This window comes from Zootoca vivipara, chromosome 1 (genome assembly GCF_963506605.1).
Source record: "Zootoca vivipara chromosome 1, rZooViv1.1, whole genome shotgun sequence".
Taxonomy (NCBI): domain Eukaryota; kingdom Metazoa; phylum Chordata; class Lepidosauria; order Squamata; family Lacertidae; genus Zootoca; species Zootoca vivipara.
This window is the reverse complement of record NC_083276.1, coordinates 16,018,658-16,040,717: the sequence shown is the minus strand read 5'-3', so window position 1 is coordinate 16,040,717 and position 22,060 is coordinate 16,018,658. Positions and strand designations below refer to the sequence as shown.

General features: G+C 45.2%; 1 protein-coding gene across 2 annotated transcripts in view; it reads left to right on the top strand.

Annotated features, from left to right (window-relative positions):
* WDR25 (WD repeat domain 25) overlaps positions 1–17,527 on the top strand; it is a 102,866-nt gene extending 85,339 nt beyond the window's left edge. For both annotated transcript variants that reach the window (XM_035105876.2, XM_060271832.1), the window contains exons 5-7: positions 2,972–3,142; positions 10,558–10,698; positions 11,098–17,527. In XM_035105876.2, coding sequence (XP_034961767.1) covers positions 2,972–3,142; positions 10,558–10,698; positions 11,098–11,319 — 534 coding nt within the window. In that variant the 3' untranslated portion in view covers positions 11,320–17,527. The remainder of the gene's footprint in view (positions 1–2,971; positions 3,143–10,557; positions 10,699–11,097) is intronic.
* Positions 17,528–22,060: the final 4,533 nt, after the last annotated feature.

The following is a 22,060-nucleotide window of genomic DNA, read 5'->3' as shown; positions in this document are numbered from 1 at the left end:
AGGCACCCCCAAACAGGGCCGGGCCGGCACCCTGGCGCCCCGCGCCACCGAGACTACCCCTAGAGCTGGGCCTGCCCCCAAACTGCGGCCCTCCAGATGTTTTGGCCTACAACTCCCATGATCCCTAGCTAACAGGACCACTGGTCGGGGGAGATGGGAAATGTAGTCCAAAACATCTGGAGGACCGAAGTTTGGAGATGCCTGATCTAAAACCCATTCCCAATCGTTGCAGACAATACGGGGCTAGACACACTGAACTACTGCAGTGTTTCTCATCAATCTTAGGTCCCCAGCTGTGGTTGGACTACAACTCACATCATCCCTGACCACTGGTCCTGCAAGCAGGGGGTGATGGGAGTTGTAGTCCAACAACAGCCAGGGGCCCAAGATTGATGATAAACACTGGACTAATGGAATGGCTCAGGGATAACAGGGGTGGGTTACCTGTGGCCTTCCAGATTTTGCTGGACTACAACTCCAATCATCCCTGCTGGTTGAGGCTGAAGGGGGCTGGATTCAAACCGTATCTGGAGGGGAGCATACTCCTCATCCCTTTGATAGAAAAGTAGTTTCATACATTTCTATGATCAGGTTCCACCTCCCCAATGGAGCCAACATTCAAGAGGTGACAAAAATCAAGTGAGCAGAAATAGAAAGGCAGCTTGCTATTTAGTTTCTTCCTACCTCTCTATGTTTATTTTATTTTTTTACAGCTCTTTTGTCTTGATGATGCAATGTTAAGCATCTTCAAAACAAGAGGGGGAAAGATCCATGCGGCATTCCTCGGGTGCAAGTACAACATATTTACACCCAGAAGCACATTTTGCAGGGCTTTCAAGTAAGCACTGGGTTTCTGAGTGCCCTAATTACGTATTTTGTTTTGTTTCGGTTTTGGAGCATCTTAATCAGAGATTAAAATGCAAATGCTTAGTCTGAGACTCCCAGCCACTGTTTTCTCACTTCTTCTCCCTTTGCTTTCATGTCCCACGTCTGCAGCTAATTAGCTTCTGTCCCTCTGCCTGCTTGTCTAGCGCTCTCTGCACTTTTGTGCTTTCCTCCCTTCTGATCTTTCCAACTGTCAATATTAACTCCTTTCCCTTCCAAAGGGTCTTGTTGCCAGGCAACCATTTCCTGTACTGCGTCGGAGCACCCCTCCCTCTCCCACTAGAAGCCCACACGTTCCTTGTGCAACTTTAAATAATTCAAAAATGTTGCTGCAGATTTTCGATTGCAAGCTCTTCCCTCCCTCCCTGCCGGCCACCCCTAACCAAAATTTTCATTCTCTGGGCAGTTGCTGCTAGCGGTGGAGACCTTTTAAAAAAATATGTAAACTGTTATTTATTTTGACAATCATTTCCCCAGCCAGCCGCTTACAAGTTCTCTCTGACTGTCTTAGGGAGTTACCCATGTGTGATCATTTATTTGCAGAAATAAAGATCAATTTACTTTTAGCATGCAAATACTGAAAAAGAAGAAGTTTTAATTGCTTTGTGTGCCATGCTGGACTACAACTCCCATCATCCCTGCTGAGCAAGTTTGCAGATGACACCAAATTGGGAGGGGTGGCTAATACCCCACACGAGAGGATCACACTTCAAAATGACCTTAACAGATTAGCCAAAGCAAACAAAATGAATTTTAACAAGAAGAAATGTAAAGTACAACAATTGGGCAAAAAAATTGAAAGGCACAAATACAGGATGGGAGACACCTGGCTTGAGAGCAGTACATGTGAAAAGGATCTAGGAGTCTTGGTAGACCCCAAACTTGACATGAGTCAACAGTGTGATGCAGCAGCTAAAAAAGCCAATGCATTTCTGGGCTGCATCAATAGGAGTATAGCATCTAGATCAAGGGAAGTAATAGTACTACTGTATTCTGCTCTGGTCAGACCTCATCTGGAGTACTGTGTCCAGTTCTGGGCACCACAGTTCAAGAAGGATACTGACAAGCTGGAACGTGTCCAGAGGAGAGCAACCAAAATGCTCAAAGGCCTGGAAACGATGCCTTATGAGGAACGGCTTAAGGAGCTGGGTATGTTTAGCCTGGAGAAGAGAAGGTTAAGGGGCGATATGATAGCCATGTTCAAATATATAAAAGGATGTCATATAGAGGAGGGAGAAATATTGTTTTCTGCTGCTCCAGAGAAGCGGACACGGAGCAATGGATTCAAACTACAAGAAAGAAGATTCCACCTAAACAATAGGAAGAACTTCCTGACAGTAAGAGCTGTTCGGCAGTGGAATTTGCTACCAAGGAGTGTGGTGGAGTCTCCTTCTTTGGAGGTCTTTAAGCAGAGGCTTGACGGCCATATGTCAAGAATGCTTTGATGGTGTTTCCTGCTTGGCAGGGGGTTGGACTGGATGGCCCTTGTGGTCTCTTCCAACTCTACGATTCTATGATTCTATGCATGATCCCTTGGAAGTTGTGGTAGAATGCAGTTGTCTCATTTTAATAGTATCCTGATTGAGAATCAGTATTGTTCCGGTAACTATGGGTTACACCAACTAGCTGTTCTAAAAGATTTCTTAGCTTTCAACTAAAAAGGTGACTATAAATTAAAAGCCTGTGACTTCCCTCAAAGAATCATGAAAACTGTAGTTACTTAAGGCTGTTGGGCATTGTAGCTCTGTGAGGGAGGGGGGCGGGAAATGCCACTCCCAGGATTCCCTGGGGCGAAGTTATGTGCTTTAAATGTATAGCATATCTGCAGCCTTAACCGTGAGAGGTGACAGTGCTTTGGTATATGTGCAGAGGTTAGAGAGCATGCTAAAAATGCAAAAGCAAACGTGGTCCCACCTCCATCTCAAGTTCTTCCCCTGAACTTGAATGGACTTCCTCCCTCCTCTTCTAGCGACCCACTGATGTTTTGCATTGAAATAGCCTTCTTCTGTTTGCAAAGGCAATATGTCTCGAGAAGCCACCGGAACAATGGTTGCTTTATGGTTTTTAATCTTTTTCTTTACCACAGGTAATAAAAGTTTACAAAGCTGCGGTACAGCAAACCTTGGATATCATGTTCCTCCCTGAAGGAAAAGAATTTCTTACTAGCACCGATGCAGTAAGCCAAGATTCCGCTGACCGTACCATCATTGCCTGGGATTTCCACACAGCTGCAAAGATCTCCAATCAAATCTACCATGTGAGACTTTTATTTACTTTTTTATTTACTTCTACGATGGCTCAATCACTATTCCGTTAAAAAGAAAAGAAAAGAAAAAAAAGCCCACAGCAATTTTTCTCTGGAAACTGCTGAAACAAATTTGTTTCCCCGCCAGTCAAAAAGGACGCTGAAAATTCCTCCTCAGAGCTAGGAGGTGGGAAGATGGACTGTTTTGGATGGGATTGCAGTCCCTTGGAAGGAGCAGGTCACGTTGGACACTGTACTCCTTGCTCTACTAATTTCTAGATTGTGCCATGTACTCTCTGTGGGGCTGCCCTTGGAAGGCAACTTGGAAACTGGTCCAGAATTTTTAAGAACAGCTGCACTGGTTGCCTGTTCGCTTCTGAGCCCAATTCAAGATGCTCACATTAGCATTCAAAACCCTAAATGACTCAGGCCCAAAATATATGAAAGACTCCCTGCTTCCTTCTTGGGTGTTAAGATCAGCAGGGGGGCATAGCTGCTGCCAACTCCCAGATTGAAAAATCCAGGATCGGCACCGGAAGTCACGCTGCAGCCATTTTGGAACTGGGCAGAGCAGCACCGGAAGTTGCTTCTGCACATGCTCTGCCCATTTCCAAAATGGCCACAGTGCTGGAAGTCGCTTCTGGGCATGTCCAGAGACTCCAGACATGCGCAGAAGGAGCCTCCCCGGGCCGGTAAGAATCCGGGGATTTACGTTTTTTTTTAAAAAAAATTCCGGGCTGCCAGCGGGAAACGGCTGGAAAAACGGGGGTTTCCTGGGGAATACGGGAGACTTGGCAGCTATGCAGGGGGGGGGCTCTTCGTAGTTTCACCACTCTCAGGTATTGTGAGTTTTTTACAGAGAGGATGGATGCCCCAGGACAGGGCCTTTTCTGTGGCAGCCCCAAAGTTGTAGAATTCCTTCCCCGCAGAAATGCATCTAGTACTTTCATTGTGAAGTTTCCTTTGTATGCTGAAGGTGTACCTCTTTACCCTGGCCTTTGGCCCTTGTGAGAGATATGTAAATATTAGGACCGATCCTATTCTTGAGGTTGTAATATATTTTAAACTGTTTTTAATACTGTACTCTGGGACCTTATAGGAAAGGACAGGTAAGAAATCGAATAATTGTTATTAGTATTGGCATTATTACTATTTTGTCCTTCATCCAATAGGATTCAGCTGCATTGTGCTGCAATCTGTGGGTGTAGAGCTCAGGAGAAATAGCAGAGCACCCTTCATTATTTTGCATGGATAGTAGGAAGTCGGCCTCATTAAGTTCAGTGGGATTTGCTCCCAAGTTCTTGTCATAGCACCACAATATTAATTTCCTCGAGGTGTTATTATCCTTGAATTGATAGCTTTACATCTTGAGTTCTGGTGCCTGGAAATGGCACCTTGCCCGGGAGTCTGCCATGGCGGTGGATTGCGACTCCAAACTATTGTTTGTGTCTCTTGCTAGCTTCAGATTGTTAAGCCAGGTAGTGCAGTCTTAGCAATGATAACAGTAATCACCTTCCCACTTTCCACAATGCCAAGTAAACTTCCCGAACTCTTGTCAGCCTGGAAAGAGCCCAGTTTCCTCAACAGCATCTTGGAGCCTTATTAAGTTAATTAAGTCCGTCTGTGCAGCACCTGGTCTAAAGAGCTTTTGGTTCCATTTTGCTACGCACTGATCACCTTTGATTTACAATGGAAGGTTGTGACTGACACTACAGCCAGGGCCGTCCCTAGGCCTGGGCTAGGTGGCGCAAGGCGCCAGGGCGCCTGCCCATCGGGCGCGGAAGGGGCGCCGAACGCTGGTGTCTGCCTCCGCGCGCCTCTGCTGTTGAGTGGCTTCAGGCAGCTCTCCGGAGGCGCGCAGGGAGCACTGGCCTGGGGCCGCCGTGCTGCGCCTCTTAACTGTTCAGGCGCGCCTCCGGAGCTTCGCATGGGGAGCGGAAGCCTGGGGCCTCCTCCTCCGCGCCTCTCAGTTTTTGAGAGGCTTCAGGCTGCTCTCCGGAGTTGCGCAGGGAGCGCGAGTCTCGGGCTGCCTCCTCCGTGCCTCTCAGCTCCCCGCGCCCCTCCTGCCCGCCTCACTCACAGGGGGCGCCGGAGGGATCTTGGCACCAGGGCACCAGATATGGTTAAGATGGCCCTGACTACAGTCCGGCACTTCTGTACTCAATCCATTTTTTACATTGTTTTATTTTATTTTTGTACGAAGCACATTTTAGACAATAATTATGCTTCTTTAACAGCCCTTAATTTACTCTTTGATTATAAATGTCAAACAACCAGAGAACTATTCATGCATTTGTTTCAAGTATATTTATATTTCATTTACTATGCGTGCTCATCAGGGAGTGAACCCCCATTGAACACAGTGGGACTTGCTTCTGAAGTAAATATGCATGGTGGCGTACCGTTAGAAATGTCAACCTGGGCTGATTAGTGATGTAGCAAAGAGCTGATTCACGCATGCATGCTAATCTCTTGATTATTTAGTCCTTGATTCCTCCCACTCTGTGCGCTTGTAACCAAACAGTTTTCTCCCTGGCCGCAACCATTATTTTATGGTTGAGGTAGGATTGGAACTCGGGAACATCAGACATATCGTTCTGTCCACAAGTCCACATTCGTTCTCTAGCACATTCTTGGGTTCCAACCGGATTCCTTGTAGCTGTCAAATCATGAAACATATAATTTGTCCCACTGCTCAGTTTTGGGGAGAGGATGCAGAATTTCAGTCTGCTATTCACGGGCAGGAGGAACTGTGGGTCAGTGTTAGAGCACACAATTTGCAGGTAGTTGGTCCTAGGTTCAGTCTCTGGCAAGGCATGTTAAAGGGAATTAGGTAGCAGGTGGCGGGAAATACCTCTAACTGAGACTCTGTAGTGCTATTCCCATTTAGAGTAGTCTGTACTGGGCTGTTTGGGCAAATATTTATTTATTTATTTATAATAAATTTTATTTTTCAGTTTTTCAAAAAATATTTTGACAAAAATACAGATCCAATATTTTCCAACAAATATGTTTATTTTGACTCCTTTTGTGGTTACTTATATTCTTTAAGGGACCCAGGTGGCGCTGTGGGTTAAGCCACAGAGTCTAGAGCTTGCTGATCAGAAGGTCGGTGGTTCGAATCCCTGCAACGGGGTGGGCTCCTGTTGCTCGGTCCCAGCTCCTGCCCACTTAGCAGTTCGAAAGCACATCAAAGTGCAAGTGGATAAATAGGGACCGCTCCGGCGGGAAGGTAAACGGCGTTTGTGTGCGCTGCTCTGGTTCGCCAGAAGCAGCTTTGTCATGCTGGCCACATGACCCGGAAGCTGTCTGTGGACAAACGCTGGCTCCCTTGGCCTATAGAGCGAGATGAGCGCCGCAACCCCAGAGTCGGACACGACTGGACCTGATGGTCAGGGGCCCCTTTACCTTATATTCTTTAAATTTGTAACTCTGCATTTCCTTCATTATTCCAATTGTTAATTACTCCCTAGTTTTCCTTCAGCATTAATTTTAACTATCTGGTTTAAGTTAAACCTGCTAATGAACTTATTATGTGTACGGTAACATTTCATATATTGTAATCCACAAATTTCCCCCAGTCTTTTTATCTGAAAAACTGTGTGTATCTGAAGAAGTGCGCTTGCACATGAAAGCTCATACCAATGACAAACTTAGTTGGTCTCTAAGGTGCTACTGGAAGGAATTTTTTAAAAAGTTTTTTTGGACAGATATTTATTTATTAAACTTGTATACCTCCCTATACCTGTGGATCTCAGGGTGGTTCACAACATACTAGTCTGATAAAAGGTAGGTCCCTATGTTCCTCCTAGGAAGAAATTCTCCTTATACTAAATATCTCTAAAGCCGATTCATAACTCTCCATTGGTGTGTAGGGTCTACACACACAGTGGGACACAGGACCAAGCTTCAGGCTTGCATGGCTATCTCTATTGCGTTTAAAATTCACCTGTGACTCAGGGACTCGGGCACCTCCACTAAAAATGAGAGGGGACAAGGATCATAAGTGCTGTGTAGCCATATGTACCCTGGGATGAATCCAGTGTTGAGTTATGTCTGTTGTTCCATCAGGGCAGACATTTCTGCTTGCTAGGCAGAATGATCGCCCCTCTCCTCTCCACACACCCTGTTCTGGGGGTTCTCCCAATCCCTGCAGGGCTATTTTTGGGGGGACATGGGGACAGGAGGGGGAAAGCTTCCTCTTCCATCCGCAGATGAGAGTCATTAGTTGAATCCACAGGAGCCAATTCCTAGGGGTCAAACTCCCTTTGCTCCACCCAAAAAAATATTTGAAGAGGTGATGCCCTCTCACAGTTTATGGGCGTTGCCATTCAAATGGTGTGTGCGTGCCACGTTTTGTGACCGATTATGCGGAGTGGGGCTTATTCAAGTGGTTGTCCCTGGCTGAATCCTGCCCTCCCCTGTGTCCCCTGCGGTAGCTCGTGGGTCACTTCTGTGGGATGAAATGTGAACCTGCTCTCAGATTTCAGTCTTCGGCTTTTGGCACAGAAAGGGAAGCTGTGTCCATTGGCCTACTATCAAACTCCAAGCATTTAATCTGGCTCCTCCCACTTTGATGTTGCTCTGGCAACTGCCGGCTGTGACCCCACCCACTATGCTCAGGTGCCCCTAACAGATTGCTATGTGGAAATGAGGCACCTGACAGAAAAAAACCGATTCCCTACACCTGTTTTTTTAGGAACAGGAAGTTTTTAGACACCGCCCTGTTGTGAGATTCTTGCAACTTCCCGAAGAATGAAGCTGGCTGCTTTAAGAGCTGCCATCTTGTGCGGTCTAATGATTTTGAACCATTTTAAAAAGGCGTTTCCTACATAAATCCATCCGTTTCACATATAGTCTGCCGAAACTCAAGTTTCTTTTGAAAACATTAAGAATCAGGGTCAGTTTGCATCCATTTATCTCTGAAAAGAACAATTCTGTCCAAGCGGGGAGATGGAGTGGATGATTTAATAGAACTTGCCCATTCCCAACTTTCCGTGATTGCCTTTGTCCGGATTTGCAGATGCAGAATCCCGTGCATAAATTGTGATAGTAGGTTAGTCATTTGCACTTCAAAAGCAATGCGCTTCAGTGAATAAGAAACTGCAGAGCACTCAGTTCTGATGTATTCAGAAGCTTAAACAAAATGATTTCCTTGGGAGTTAAAAAGGAGAGCGTTATTGAATGGGGCAGGTTACTGCACTCTCTAGAGCTAGCGTGAAATTGAGGGGTTGGTTTGGTTTTTTTTGGGGGGGTAAACAATTACTAAAAAAAATGCCTTTAGTTTCATAAATTTCCATCTCTAATCTTACAGATGGAAGGCTGCGTGTACTCCCAATATACTGAAAAGTCAATTTTCACTTTCATCGAGGGTAAACACCATTCATTGAGCCAAAACAGCTTCCATAGTTTGCCTTTCTTTCTCTCTTTTCTAAAACAGCTGACTTTTGCATCCGAGCCTCTTGTCCTTTCTACACTGGAACAAATGACCTGATCCATCCTTTATATAGGATAAGGCTGTCAATGGCTACCAGCCATGATGTCTAGATAGAGAGAGAGAGAGATAGATAGAGAGAGAGATGTTGACTTTATGGATTATTTTATTGATACACCAGAAGAAGTGGTTAATTCAATTGAAACACTTAAGTGTCTGGGTTCAGATCGTTTAAGAGCTGGTATGGTAAAAAACCTCAGACGGAAACAGTTCAGGTAATACATATGGAAGGAATGGCTTAGATTAAAAGTGATGAATCTCTTTCACTGTTCCTAAAAACTGGCTCCAGGGAGGAATCTGTGGGAAATAAGTGATGCTCATTGTTGGTGGCCATATTTTAACTGTGTGCTGTGCGAAGAAGTTACTGCTTGGACTTTGGCAAACGTTGCATTACTTCTAGGTTGCATAGGAGCCAACTCCCCCATATTTGAGGGAGTTGATGGGCATTGCCATTCAAAGGGTGTGCATGTGCCATATCATGTGATTGATTATGCTGGGTGGGGCTTACCTGCCCCTCCCCCCAATATTCAGATCAAGCTGACACCCCTGCTCATGTGTATGGGGGCTGAACATCAGTCACAGCCTGATCATCGCAATGAGAAGGAATGAAAATTGTTGAGGAGGTCACGGGAGATCTGCAAAATATATTGAAAAGCACTGAAAGTACTCAATTAATTGAGGTTCTGCCCCATCCCCCAGCAGATGCATGCCCCCCCAAACAAATCCTGGCCACGCTCATGGTCCTCCATAGTCAAATGGATTTCCTTTCTTCACACTCCTGTTGGATAAATGCAGAACAATTTCCACCTGGAAAGATCTGCATTTTGTCTTTACTCACTATCACATGGAGAAACTGGGAAAGATGGTCACAAAAGTCAATGTCACATTCCGGCGTGAGCAAGTGGTCAAAGGAAGCGAAACTGGCCCTGGGATGTCCTGAAAGGGCTGCTTGAGTCTCGTTTTGCAGGAGCGCAGCTTTCTTTTAAGAAGCACTTCTCATTTCCTCCATCAACATTTGCTGCTTCCATTGTTAAAAGGGAATAATTTGCCACACGTGCCCCGTCTTCCCTGAAGCAACACGCTCGTCAGTCGTACAAATTACTCCGATACGGCTGTGCAGCAAAGCGAGCAGAGCAAATTGTATGCAGGGTTGATTTTTGCTGCTGCTGCTGTTGTTAAATCATATCATAGAAATGATTTCTGATTGTTCCGACACATGTGGGATTTCTTTGTGGGTTTTTGTAGCATCAACTAAATAAATACTGCGTGGTTCATTTCTAATGTAAATTTATTACTTGTTGTAGGGTTGGGTCAAATTCCTGACTCAGTTTGTAGGTGGTGAAATCGAGGGTTGGAGGGTTTCGCTCTGGGAGAGTGTAGTTTCGTAAACAGGACACACACACACACCCCAGCAAATTCCCAGAAATTTGTCTTCTAATTATTATTTTCTGCTAATTTAATATTGAACGAAGCTCTATTGCTTGTTCATACTGGTAGATGAAGGAAGCAGTGGGGAGGAGTAGGGCACAGATACTACTGTCAACAGTAGTAGCCATTGCCATGCACGGCATTCCACAGAAGACAGGCCCCTGCCCTGAGGAGCTTACAATAGAAAATTAGACGCAGGTGAAACAGAAGAAGTGCTGGGGAAGTGGACGTGCGTCAGAACAAGGAAAGATCGTAGATAGCTCAGTCGGTAGAGCGTGAGACTCTTAATCTCAGGGTTGCAGATTCAAGCCCCCACGTTGGGCGAAAGATTCCTGCATTGCTGGGGGTTGGGCTAGATGACCCTCGGGATCCCTTCCAACTCTGCAGTACCATGATTCTATGATTATGTGGTTTGTTCCACTCAGGCTTGATTGTAGTTCTACTGTAGTACAATGTTGGAGTCAAGGCTTTATCCTTCTGCCGTTCTTCCCAACTTTCCATGCAGGAGCGTTACACCTGCCCCAGTTTTGCGCCACATCCTAAGGAGCCTGCCTTCGTCGCTCAAACAAATGGCAACTACCTGGCCTTGTTCTCTAGCCTGCGGCCCTACAGAATGAACAAAAAGAAGATATATGAAGGGCACAAGGTATCCTCCCCTCTCCGCAAACTCGTAATAGATCTTGCCCTTTTAAGTGCCTGCTTATGCTTCTGATTTACAGCGGGGATAAAAATTAATCGACTTCAACCCTGTTCTCTATATTTTAGTTAATTTGGAACTAAACTGAGGAGCGGGTAGAGCTTAAAATACCTGCAAGTGTTATTAGTTGCTAATAGCCTCGTCACGTATAAACCGGCTGCCGCTAACAATGTAAAGTCCTTAATGGGTCTGTCTTAATAAACACCCAGGGAAGCAATTAGGCCATTATGGTAAAAACTGACATGTTTATTACACTATGAAATTTCGGGAGGTTATAGATCATCTCCCATTTCCTTAATTAACATCTTGATTTATTTAACCTCTTTCGAATCCGGATTCTTGTTGCAGGTTGAAGGATATGCGATAGGCTGCGAGTTCTCCCCCGATGGAATGCTACTTGTCACCGGGAGTTCGGAGGGCAAAGTGTTTTTCTACAACTATCGCACGGCTCGGATCATTCGCACGCTGTCCGCGCAAAGCCAGGCCTGCGTGTGTGCAACTTTCCATCCAGTCCTTCCGTCGCTCCTTGCTACATGTGGCTGGGACGGAGTCATCAAGATCTGGCAATGATAATATCAGTGATCTTAAAAATCAACTATATATATATATATATATGTCCTGTGTTTTGAAGTTTGCTTCCAAGTTTGCTCTAGAGCAGGGTTTCCCAAACTTGGGTCTCCAGCTGTTTTTGGACTACAATTCCCATCATCCCTGACCACTGGTCCTGCTAGCTAGGGATCATGGGAGTTGTTGTCCCAAAACAGCTGGCGACCCAAATTTGCAAAACCCTACTCTGTAATGCTGCTGGCTCAACCATACAGGTGCCCAACTTGCTTAGCTCATTTTTCTTCATACTTTGCCTGGAGCTGTGATACTCTAGGGCAGTGGTTCCCAAACATTTTGGGGGCGTAGCCTCTTCGGTTCCATAAACTCATCCCCAATGCCCTCTACCCTACCCTATAAAGTGCATTGTTCGGAATAGTGGTTTGCATGACCCACTAAGGGAGATACTAACACAATGAAATTCAAAACAGGAGCAGTGAATTGCATGTTGATTCAAAACCCGATTAAATCTATTTAATTCAACAAAATGGGTGAAATTGATCTAATGGCACCAGCTTTTCAAAGTCTGATAGAAATTGACACCTCCAGCACCCCCCTCCCCGCTACCCTCTTGCCTCTTAACGTCCACATTTGGAACCATTGCTCTACGGCAGGCATGTCAAACCTGCGACCCTCCAGATGTTTTGGACTACAATTCCCATCTTCCCCAACCACTGGTCCTGCTAGTTAGGGATCATGGGAGTTGTAGGCCAAAACATCTGGAGGGCCGCAGGTTTGACATGCCTGCTCTACGGCGTCTTGATGCTCACTGAGCTGCGGTTTCCTTGCAGAAAGTACTAAATCTGTAACTGTGACTAGTTTCCACCCTCTTGCTGCTATAGTTAATGAGGGAAAGAGCTTCCAAAATGAATGAGTGACTAGCCTGCAGTCCCAAGTCTATACAGTCTAGCTGCCATGACTTACTACAGAATGCACAAAACCTGTGACTAGAAGTGATTAAGAAAGGTTCAGAGTCAAGGTTAGGTGCCACTGGGAGCATCGAAATGTGACCCACTTTAAACTTGGTTGAATCTACACTTTAGCCTTTAAACCTTTTCTGTCCTAGAGACGAGAGGTGATTTTCTTTGCTTAGCTAAAGCTGAACTTCAGCCCTTTTCTCTTTAAAACAGTCCCAGCCCTTTACCAGTACACATGACTTGGCCTTGCAGAAGTTCCCCTGTTTTGAGTCCTCGGCTAAGTCATGCTAACGGGCTCGGCGCTGTGGCTGATGCAACTTTTCTGGTGCAGGTTACTGTCATTTGGATCTTGCGGGGAGTTCTACTTACAAATTGCGTTTGGGGCCTGTATGATTTGGATGTGAGTCGCTTTCATGTGAGCAGAAGTTTCTTCAGAGGAGCTGCACTTTTAAGACTGTAGCTTTCATATAAGACAGAGATTGTCTTAGGAGAGCTGGCAGTAGAAAGGAAAACGGAAACAGTATTTTAAGTTCGTGATCCCTGCTTCCATGCCATTGATGTTCAATACTGGATAGGCTTCTTGCCCTAAAATGCAGTTAAGTTTATATATTTACCAAGTCTCAGCCAGTATGTTTTCATTCTGTGTTCTGAGGGTTGAGGCATGACTTCTTCTTCTTCTTCTTCTTCTTCTTCTTCTTCTTCTTCTTCTTCTTCTTCTTCTTCTTCTTCTTCTTCTTCTTCTTCTTCTTCTTCTTCTTCTTCTTCTTCTTCTTCTTCTTCTTCTTCTTCTTCTTCTTCTTCTTCCCTCCCACCAGCTGACTTGGTTGCCCCAGCCACTCTGGTGTGAGCCATCACTGAGAGATGTCAGAGGCCAGCTTTTGTGTAGAGTGTGATTTGCATGAGAACCAGCGGAACTTGAACATTGATCTGCCATAGATGGCGGGTAAGAACTCAGCCATTTGTAACACACCTTTCATGCCAGACAAAAAGCGCTCGTATACAATCATTCTGTGTAAATAAGAGGGCATAGTTTTATGCTGTGCTGAAGTGAAAATTATTAAATGTTGAAATGTACAAATGATTCAATGAAGATACTATAAAATGTGAAATAAAAACCCTTTTTTATTTTTAGAAAAATGCAAAGAAGGTAAACTAGGGCAATCCTTGCTTCCTTGTTTGTTTCCTGTGCTCATATTCATTGGCAAACCTATTTACTCTTTTTTTGCGTTGACTGGATGTGTTTATTGATCAGGATTTTTCCTGGGCACAGCTGTGATGAAAGTTACTGACACAATAGCATTTTAGTTCTTTATATTTTATAGGACATGGACTTCCATTGAACAGAGGTTACGTTAAGGACTTGGCTGACTCGGGGGTGTGTGTTTGTTTGATGTTACGTTATTTTCCTGTTGCACACTTCCAAAAAGCTCTCGGAGCAGCTTACAGTATATGGTAAAAACACAAAACAGCAACAAGTAGAGCACAACAGAACCCAAGTCTAAAACAGTACAAAAGCAACTTAAGAGAAACAACCAACGCAATTAAAAAGCAAGTACAACCTTCTCTGCCCACCTACAAAAAAAGTTTTCTGAAATAGGAAAGGAAAACCCTTGCAGTTTTCCTAAATATTATATTAGAAATAACCTGACAAGTTGCTCTACAGAGGGAATTCTGCTTAAATCAGGAGTTGGCAAGCAAAGGGTCTGCTGGTTTCTCTTTAAGGTTTCCAGACTCAAAAGAGAGCAGGGCAATTAAAGGCACAGAAGTCCTGTCCTCTATTGAGTGCCATCATGGCAGATTGCTGGAGAAGAGACCAGCTGGCTTGCTCTCTGCTGTACTACAGCACCACCCTTGCAAATGGTCAGAGGAGGTACTACAACTTCTTAGAGGTTGGTACAACAAATCACCAGGAATCAGTAGATTATAGAGTCTGGCGCTGCTTTGACTCTTCAGTCTGATCGGGGTGTTTCTTAGACACAGAATGAGTTCAGTCTGCTGTCCCTGGCTTGTCTCCCCACCTCCCATTCATCAGCTCCGTCAGCAGGAAACAGGAGGGACGACTTCAGAAAGAAATCGATCTGATCCGTTGGGTATTTCACTGAAGAGAACCGAGCGCCTAAGCTTTCCTCCCAGGTCTTCCTCCTGTTCAGTTTTGTCTCGGAGACTCTTGTTTCTCCACTGCGAGGCTTCACATTAATTTGGTACCTTTTGTATTTGAGCATTTTCAGGTTGGCGAAGTTTGAAAAGCACATGAGTAGCTATTTTGGCCCACCTGCGGGTTTGCAGAGTGGCAGTGTAGGTACAATCTTCATTTTAAAGCCTCATTTTCTGAATAGGTCTGCTGCTGAGCTAGGAGTGTGGGCCTGGTGAGCAAGACAGACCATGCCACTTACCTCTCATAATGGGACTTGAAGTTAGGGGGATCTAACAGTTGGGCTTGAGGCGGGAGGTAATAATTCCTGAGGATTTACGCCTCCCTTTCTGTACTCGTCACTGTCAATTTTCTCTTAGCCAACCTTCTTCAGCCTTGAGTCCCCAATAGCTATCATCCCCAGCTAGCTTAGCCAATAGCAAAGGTTGATGGCATCTGTCGTCGAACAGCATCTTTGGAACCAAGGCTAAGGAATGCCCTCGTAAGCAATATTAATTTTCTTAATGAAGTTATTGTTTATCTAGTCCCTCCTACGTTGTTTCAGAGATCATGGAAGCCATGGACTCCCTCTGTGTCCTTCTTCCCATTATCAGCAAATATAGAATTGTAGAGTTGCAAGCAACCCCAAGGGTCATCTAGTCCAACCCCTTGCAATGCAGGAATTTCAGCTGAAGCCTCCATGACAGCTGTCCATCCAACCTCTGCTTCAAAACCTCCAATGAAGGAGAGCCCACCACTTCCTGAGGGAATCCGTTCCACTATCGGAACAGCTCTAACCACCAGAAATTTCTTCCTGATGTTTAGTCAGAATATCATTTCCTTTAACTTGGTTCAAGTCCTACCCTCTGCAGCAGCAGAAGAGTAGCTTTCTCCATCTTCCATGTGACAGCCCTTTAGATAAGGAATGTGGCTATCACATCTCCTCTCTGTCTCTTTTTAAGAGTTGGTATTGGAAGTTGTCGGGGACTGGGCAGAGGAAGAATGGTGGAGACCTCCTCCCCAGACTCACCCTTTCAGAGAAGAAGAAGACAGTTCAGAATTACAACAGGGGTTTGAGGGAGATCACAACTCAGAGGCCGATGAGGGGAAAAGCTGGGAAATAATGGAAGAGGAGGAAGAAGCACCAGAGGGGAGGGGGGGGACAGCAGATGGACACAGTGTTTTTAGAAAGCATTCCAGACCCCCCCTCTCCCAGAACCTGGTGGGAATTGAAAGTTGGAGAGCAGAGAGCTCCGAGGCAGAAGACACATCTCAGCACTTGTATTGATGACACATAATAGGAGAGAGGGAGGAGATGAAGACTCACTCGGAGCAACACCATTACTCCAAGAGGTTGCATTTCTAAGCCTCTCTCTGTGAATATTGAATATTAAGCATTGGTAAGAACTTTCCTTGTCTTATCTGTTCCTGGCAACCTACCATGGGGGGGTTGGATCCTCTGACTCCTGACAGTCCTTTCCTGTGGCTCATGCAGTCCCTTTGCAACAGGTCTTGCAAAATAGTGAAATGTTGAGTGTTTCAAAAATGGAGAGGCATCCCATTGTTGGTTGTGGGTTTAAACCAGAACAGAACCTAAGATCTCATGCGCGCACATAATGCACTCCACCAGTAGCCCAAGGGGCATTGCCCCTTTGTATGGCCCCCCCCCCAAATCTCCAGGGGGTTGAGGGGACCCTCCAGAGACATGACATGGAAGATTGCTCCATTGTGCAAGAAGCAATCATTGTGCTAATGGGATGATCTCAATGCTACGCCGAATACAACCCAAGGTTCCTTGCTTTCTGTGAAATCAATGCAGTTGCCAAACTGGTCTTTTTTAGTCGCATGAAGCAGAATGAGCTTGCAATGCTGTTCTACTGGAACATGTTGCTTCTCTCCTGTGGGCTCCATTTTCATTTCTGCAGCAACATTCTCTTTGAGAGGAGCATGTGGGATTTCAATCACTAGTGTTTGCAAAGCATTTTGAGACCGTCTACTGGAAGGCAATAAAGGCAAGTAAAGATTCATTATTTATTAATTTGTCTTACTTATGAAGCAATAATTGACTGCTTTCTCGGGATTCGAATACCTAATAGAGTTCACATTTTGACCTTTCAATAGCTCAGGTGGTTTTTTTAAAAACCAAAAACACCCAGCTACAGTACAGTGTCCTTGAAATTTGAAATAATTGCTAGGTACTTAAGTTACAATACGGGATATTTTAATGGCAGCCTGTAGATGACTTTCAGCATCGAAGCACCACTAATGCCCAATGTCTGGAGTTATAGAGGCATTGAAAGCAATGATTACACTGGAGCTTCACATAATAGACATCATGACTAAGAGTCCTTGATAGCCTTATCCTCTGTGGGTTTTTTTGTCTAGTTCCTTTTAAAAGTTGCCCAAGTTGGTGACCATCCACACTTCTTGTGGTAGCAAATTCCACAGTATAGCTTACACATAGTTTATTATTTATTTATTTATACCCCGCCCATCTGGCTGGGTTTCCTCGGCCACTCTGGGCGGCTTCCAACAGATATAAAAATACATTAAATATCACAGATTAAAAACTTCCCTAAACAGGGCTGCCTTTAGGTGTTTTCTAAATATCAGGTAGAGTTGTTCATCTTCCTGACCTCCGATGGAAGGGTGTTCCACAGGGCGGGTGCCACTACCGAGAAGGCCCTCTGCCTGGTTCCCTGTAGCTTTGCTTCTCACAGTGAGGGAACCGCCAGAAGGCCCTTGGCACTGGATCTCAGTGTCCGGGCTGAACAATGGGGGTGGAGACGCTCCTTCAGGTATACAGGACCAAGGCCGCTTAGGGCTTTAAAGGTCAGCACCAACACTTTGAATTGTGCTCGGAAATGTACTGGGAGCCAGTGTAGGTCTCTTAGGACCGGTGTTATGTGGTCCTGGCGGCCGCTCCCAGTCACCAGTCTAGCTGCCGCATTCTGGATTAATTGCACTTTCCGGGTCACCTTCAAAGGTAGCCCCACGTAGAGCGCATTGCAGTAGTCCAAGCGGGAGATAACTAGAGCATGCACCACTCTGGCGAGACGGGCAGGTAGGGTCTCAGCCTGCGTACCAGATGGAGCTGATAGGCAGCCACCCTGGACACAGAATTGACCTGCGCCTCCATGGACAGCTGTGAGTCCAGAATGACTCCCAGGCTGCGCACCTGGTCCTTCAAGGGCACAATTATCCCGTTCAGGACCAGGGAGTCCTCCACGCCCGCCCGCCCCCTGTCCCCAAAAAACAGTACTTCTGTCTTGTCAGGATTAAACCTCAATCTGTTAGCCGCCATCCATCCTCCAACTGCCTCCAGACACTCACACAGGACATTCACTGCCTTCACTGGTTCTGATTTAATTGGAGAAGGCCAATGTATGTATAGAAATACCTTGCTATTCAAGCCTCTCACTTGAGTTTCTTTTTCTTTTTTTATTTCATTATAAAAGTTTCTTGAATAGGTGGCAACTTTCATTATTTCCCCGTATTGCTTTTACATTCTTTTTGTGCTTCCTGATGCTTTGTGAGAGGCCAGACAATAAATAGAGAGATGAGAGATACTTCGATAGACACTCTGATAGAGAGAGAGAGAGATGCTTGGGGGTTGGGAAAGAGATGTTGATCGTTTTATTTATATGCCGCCCATCTGACTGGGTTGCCCTAGTCACTCTTGGCAGCTCCCAACAAAATATTAAAAACACAATAAGGCATCAACCATTAAAAGCTTCACTGAGCAGGGCTGCCTTCATAGAATGATAGAATCATAGAGTTGGAAGAGACCACAAGGGCCATCCAGTCCAACCCCCTGCCAAGCAGGAAACACCATCAAAGCATTCTTGACATATGTCTGTCAAGCCTCTGCTTAAAGACCTCCAAAGAAGGAGACTCCACCACACTCCTTGGTAGCAAATTCCACTGCCGAACAGCTCTTACTGTGAGGAAGTTCTTCCTAATGTTTAGGTGGAATCTTCTTTCTTTCTTCAGATGTCTTCTAAAAGTAAAATAGTTATTTATCTGTTTGACATCTGATGGGAGGGTGTTCCACAGGGTGGGCACCACTACTGAGAAGATCCTCTGCCGGATTCGCTGTAGCTTCACATCTCGCAGTGAGGGAACCACCAGAAGGCCCTCGGAGCAGGACCTCGGTATCTGGGCTGGACCTTGGAGGTGGAGATGCTCCTTCAAATATACAGGGCTGAAGCCATTTAGGGCTTTAAAGGTCAGCACCAACACTTTGAATTGTGCTCGGAAATGTACTATATGTGACAGCGGCCGCCCGGATATTGTTAGCCCAACATTGGAAAGAGGAAGAAGTCCCCACCAAAGGAGATTGGCAAACTAAGCCAATGGAGTATGCTGAAATGGCTAAATTAACTGGGAAACTTAGAAATCAAGATGACTACAAATATAAAAAAGAATGGGAAATGTTTATTGCACATTGACAAAAGCAATGTACACAAGTTAATACACCAGCAGGATTTTTTTTAATTAAAAAAACCCCTTGTAGTATTATAGACAGTGTACAAAAATTGGAAGTAATCAGAGATAAAGACTTTATTGACATGCATGAATGAAAAATATTATAAAGGAACCAGGGGAAGGGGTGGAGAGAAGTCAGGGGATTCAAGTACTCCCATACTGTGGATTCAATACTGATTTTGTATATAGTTGTTTTAAATGTTTTATTTTATGGTGTTTTTTAATGAAATGTTCTTGCTTTTGTGAAAATTAATAAAAATATTATACCAAAAAGAAATCATGTTTCCCAGGCAATACCATATTTACCATTGCAACATTCTTGGCAACATCGAGAGCCACAGAACCTGAAACTATTCACAACAGCTTAATGTTGGAAGGTTCAGAACAGACAAAAGGGAGTATATATTCACACAACATATAGTTAAACTGGAATCTGCTGCCACAGGAAGTGGCAAATGCAACTCACCTCCATGGCTTATCCTCCATGGCTACTGGCCATGATGGCTAAGCACTACCTCCAGTTCAGAGATGGCATGAATCTGAACACCAGTTGCTGGGATACGCAACTTGGGCAGATGTTGCCATGCTTATGTCTGCTTATGGGCTTTTCATGGGCTTCTGGTTGGCTACTGGGAAAGCAGGATGCTGCCCTAAATGAGCCTTGGGTTAGATACAGTAGACCAGGCATAGGCAAACTCGGCCCTCCAGACGTTTTGAGACTACAGTTCCCATCATCCCTGACCACTGGTCCTGTTAGCTAGGGATGATGGGAGTTGTAGTCCCAAAACATCTGGAGGGCTGAGTTTGCCTATGCCTGCAGTAGACCAGTGTTGTTTATCCAGACACCCCTGGACTGCAACTTTCATCTGCCCAAACCATGCTGGCTGGGGCTGATGGGAATTGTAGTCCCAGCAACATCTGGAAAGAACTACATTGACTTCTGCCTGATCTAACATCCTACCAGGAAGGGGCAGGACCAGCAATAAGGATTGGAGCCTCTCAGTTTGTCCTGAGCTCTTACTGAGATGAGCCTCTTTCCCCAGCTTCCTGGTCGTGTTTGGCAAGGCAGTTATTTCATCCAGCTACTGGCCCGGTCCAGATTCACAATGTTTGTTGGAAACCTAGAAATTTCAGTCACTCTCGTGTTGGAATGCAGTCTTGGTACTTAAGGAGGGCAGCAGAAGATCTCAGGATTATTAGTGAATGTTCATCTTCTTGCAAGATGTATTTTTGGAATCATCTGTTCAGGTTTTGGTAAACACTTGCTTTCTATTTGTAGTGCTTGCAGCCCTAGAAGTGTGCCTTGTTTACTGAAACAGCAGGTGTTAATGACACTATCACAGCAGCAGCAATACAGCTTTCCTTCTCTTCCGTTCACCCAGCCTCAAAGGCTTTCAAGATAGTAAGCGCTTTTGGGTTCCCCTTAATAAAAAGAGAGTCTCGTCAAGGACAAACAGGCATGAAAACAAACAGATTGACTAACCTGGCACCTAAAACAGATTGACTAACCTGGCACTTCTTCTTCTTCTTCTTCTTCTTCTTCTTCTTCTTCTTCTTCTTCTTCTTCTTCTTCTTCTTCTTCTTCTTCTTCTTCTTCTTCTTCTTCTTCTTCTTCTTCTTCTTCTTCCTTGTCTACATATCTGGTAAGGAAGCCAGCACAGGTGAGTAGTCCTAATTATTGAACTTTCACAGCACAGCCAAATGAATCCATCTCTCTGGGATATTTCCCTGTGTAAAAGTCATGGGCTACTCTTAGAAGTATACAAAGATAGATTTGATTAAAGTGACCCACTGTGCAACGTCAGCCAAGCCAATTGCTATGGCATGTCAGCTGGGTGGTCAGTCAGTGAATGTGTCCAGGAGTCCGAGTCTGTGTTATGTCTTGAATTGCTGGAGCAAGAGAAATACTGTGTTGTTGTTTTTTATATATACTAGGTTCAGCCTAGATCTGCTATTAGGATTTCAGATATACCATTACTCGTTAGATATTGTGTGGCAATACCCCGATCCCTCCCAGAATAAATAAAGACACAGGACACATTGCATAAGGTTAACACGCAGGAAGCAAGGCAGCCGGGGTGATGGTGTAAGCGCACGGCGGCAGTGGCGACGAGGGCACTGATCCCAAGGTGCGGCCGAAGGCGAGAAGCGCAGCTGGTGAAAAAAAAGGAGGCTGGGGGACAGGGAAGAAAGGCTGAACCCCTGGCCGCACGCGCGCTTAAATCGGCGAGACACGCCCCCTTGGAGCATCCGGATTGGACGCGCCAAGGGAGCGCCGCGTCCGGGAGCCAGCCAATGGGCTGGGAGGATGGCAACCATCCCCCCAGCACGTGCTCGGGCTCGTGGTGCCCACAATCTCCCCTCCTTCTACGGTGGAAGGGACTTTCTTTAAACATCCTCCATTCCTTCTGTGTTTTTTGTATGTATATATAAACATCCAGAACTGTGTTACTGAATGAAGCCTAATCATCTACAGCAGTCAACTATTTTGGACCTTTAAAAAAAGTCATAGGCTACAGTGCACAATCTGGAGTGGGAGAAGCTGCCCGTGAGCCATATCTTCAGTGTGTTTTGCTTACAATGTGAGTGACTTGGGCAGGGGGAAGACATCAGCAGCTGTTGCAACGCATGGTTTCATTTCAGATCATTACACTTCTTCACCTATGGCTTTGTCCCCCAGCAGAAAGCCATTTCTTCAGAGAGATATTCTTCCAATTAGCCCAGCTCAGTCTTGGGGCAATTTACTTTTCTAGTTCCAATGGCAAACCACGTCATTTTGATCAAAGGCAAATGCCGTCCTCAGAGAAGGCATTGTTCCATGATATTCCTACCCCTGCTCCCTCCATCCAGGTTTGTGCTCGCACAAAGAGACAAAGGCAAACTGGTGTTTGTGTTGCTAAAAGCTTTCTCTCCCAGAGACATGCCTTGAACACGATTTAAAGATCAGGGCAACATAATAAATGTTTTGACTCGAACGTCTTCTTACCGCGAGGCTGTGCTCCAGCTCCCATTATCAAGCCCTGGAACATGTCAGTGGGAAACGACAGACACCAAAAAAACCCTACATAATCAGGCAGGTTCGGAACAATAACTTGCAAGATCTTAGCTAAGGGAGCAATTATTTTTGGCCCCAAATGCACACTTCAAAACAGACCAAGTGGAGCATCTAAAG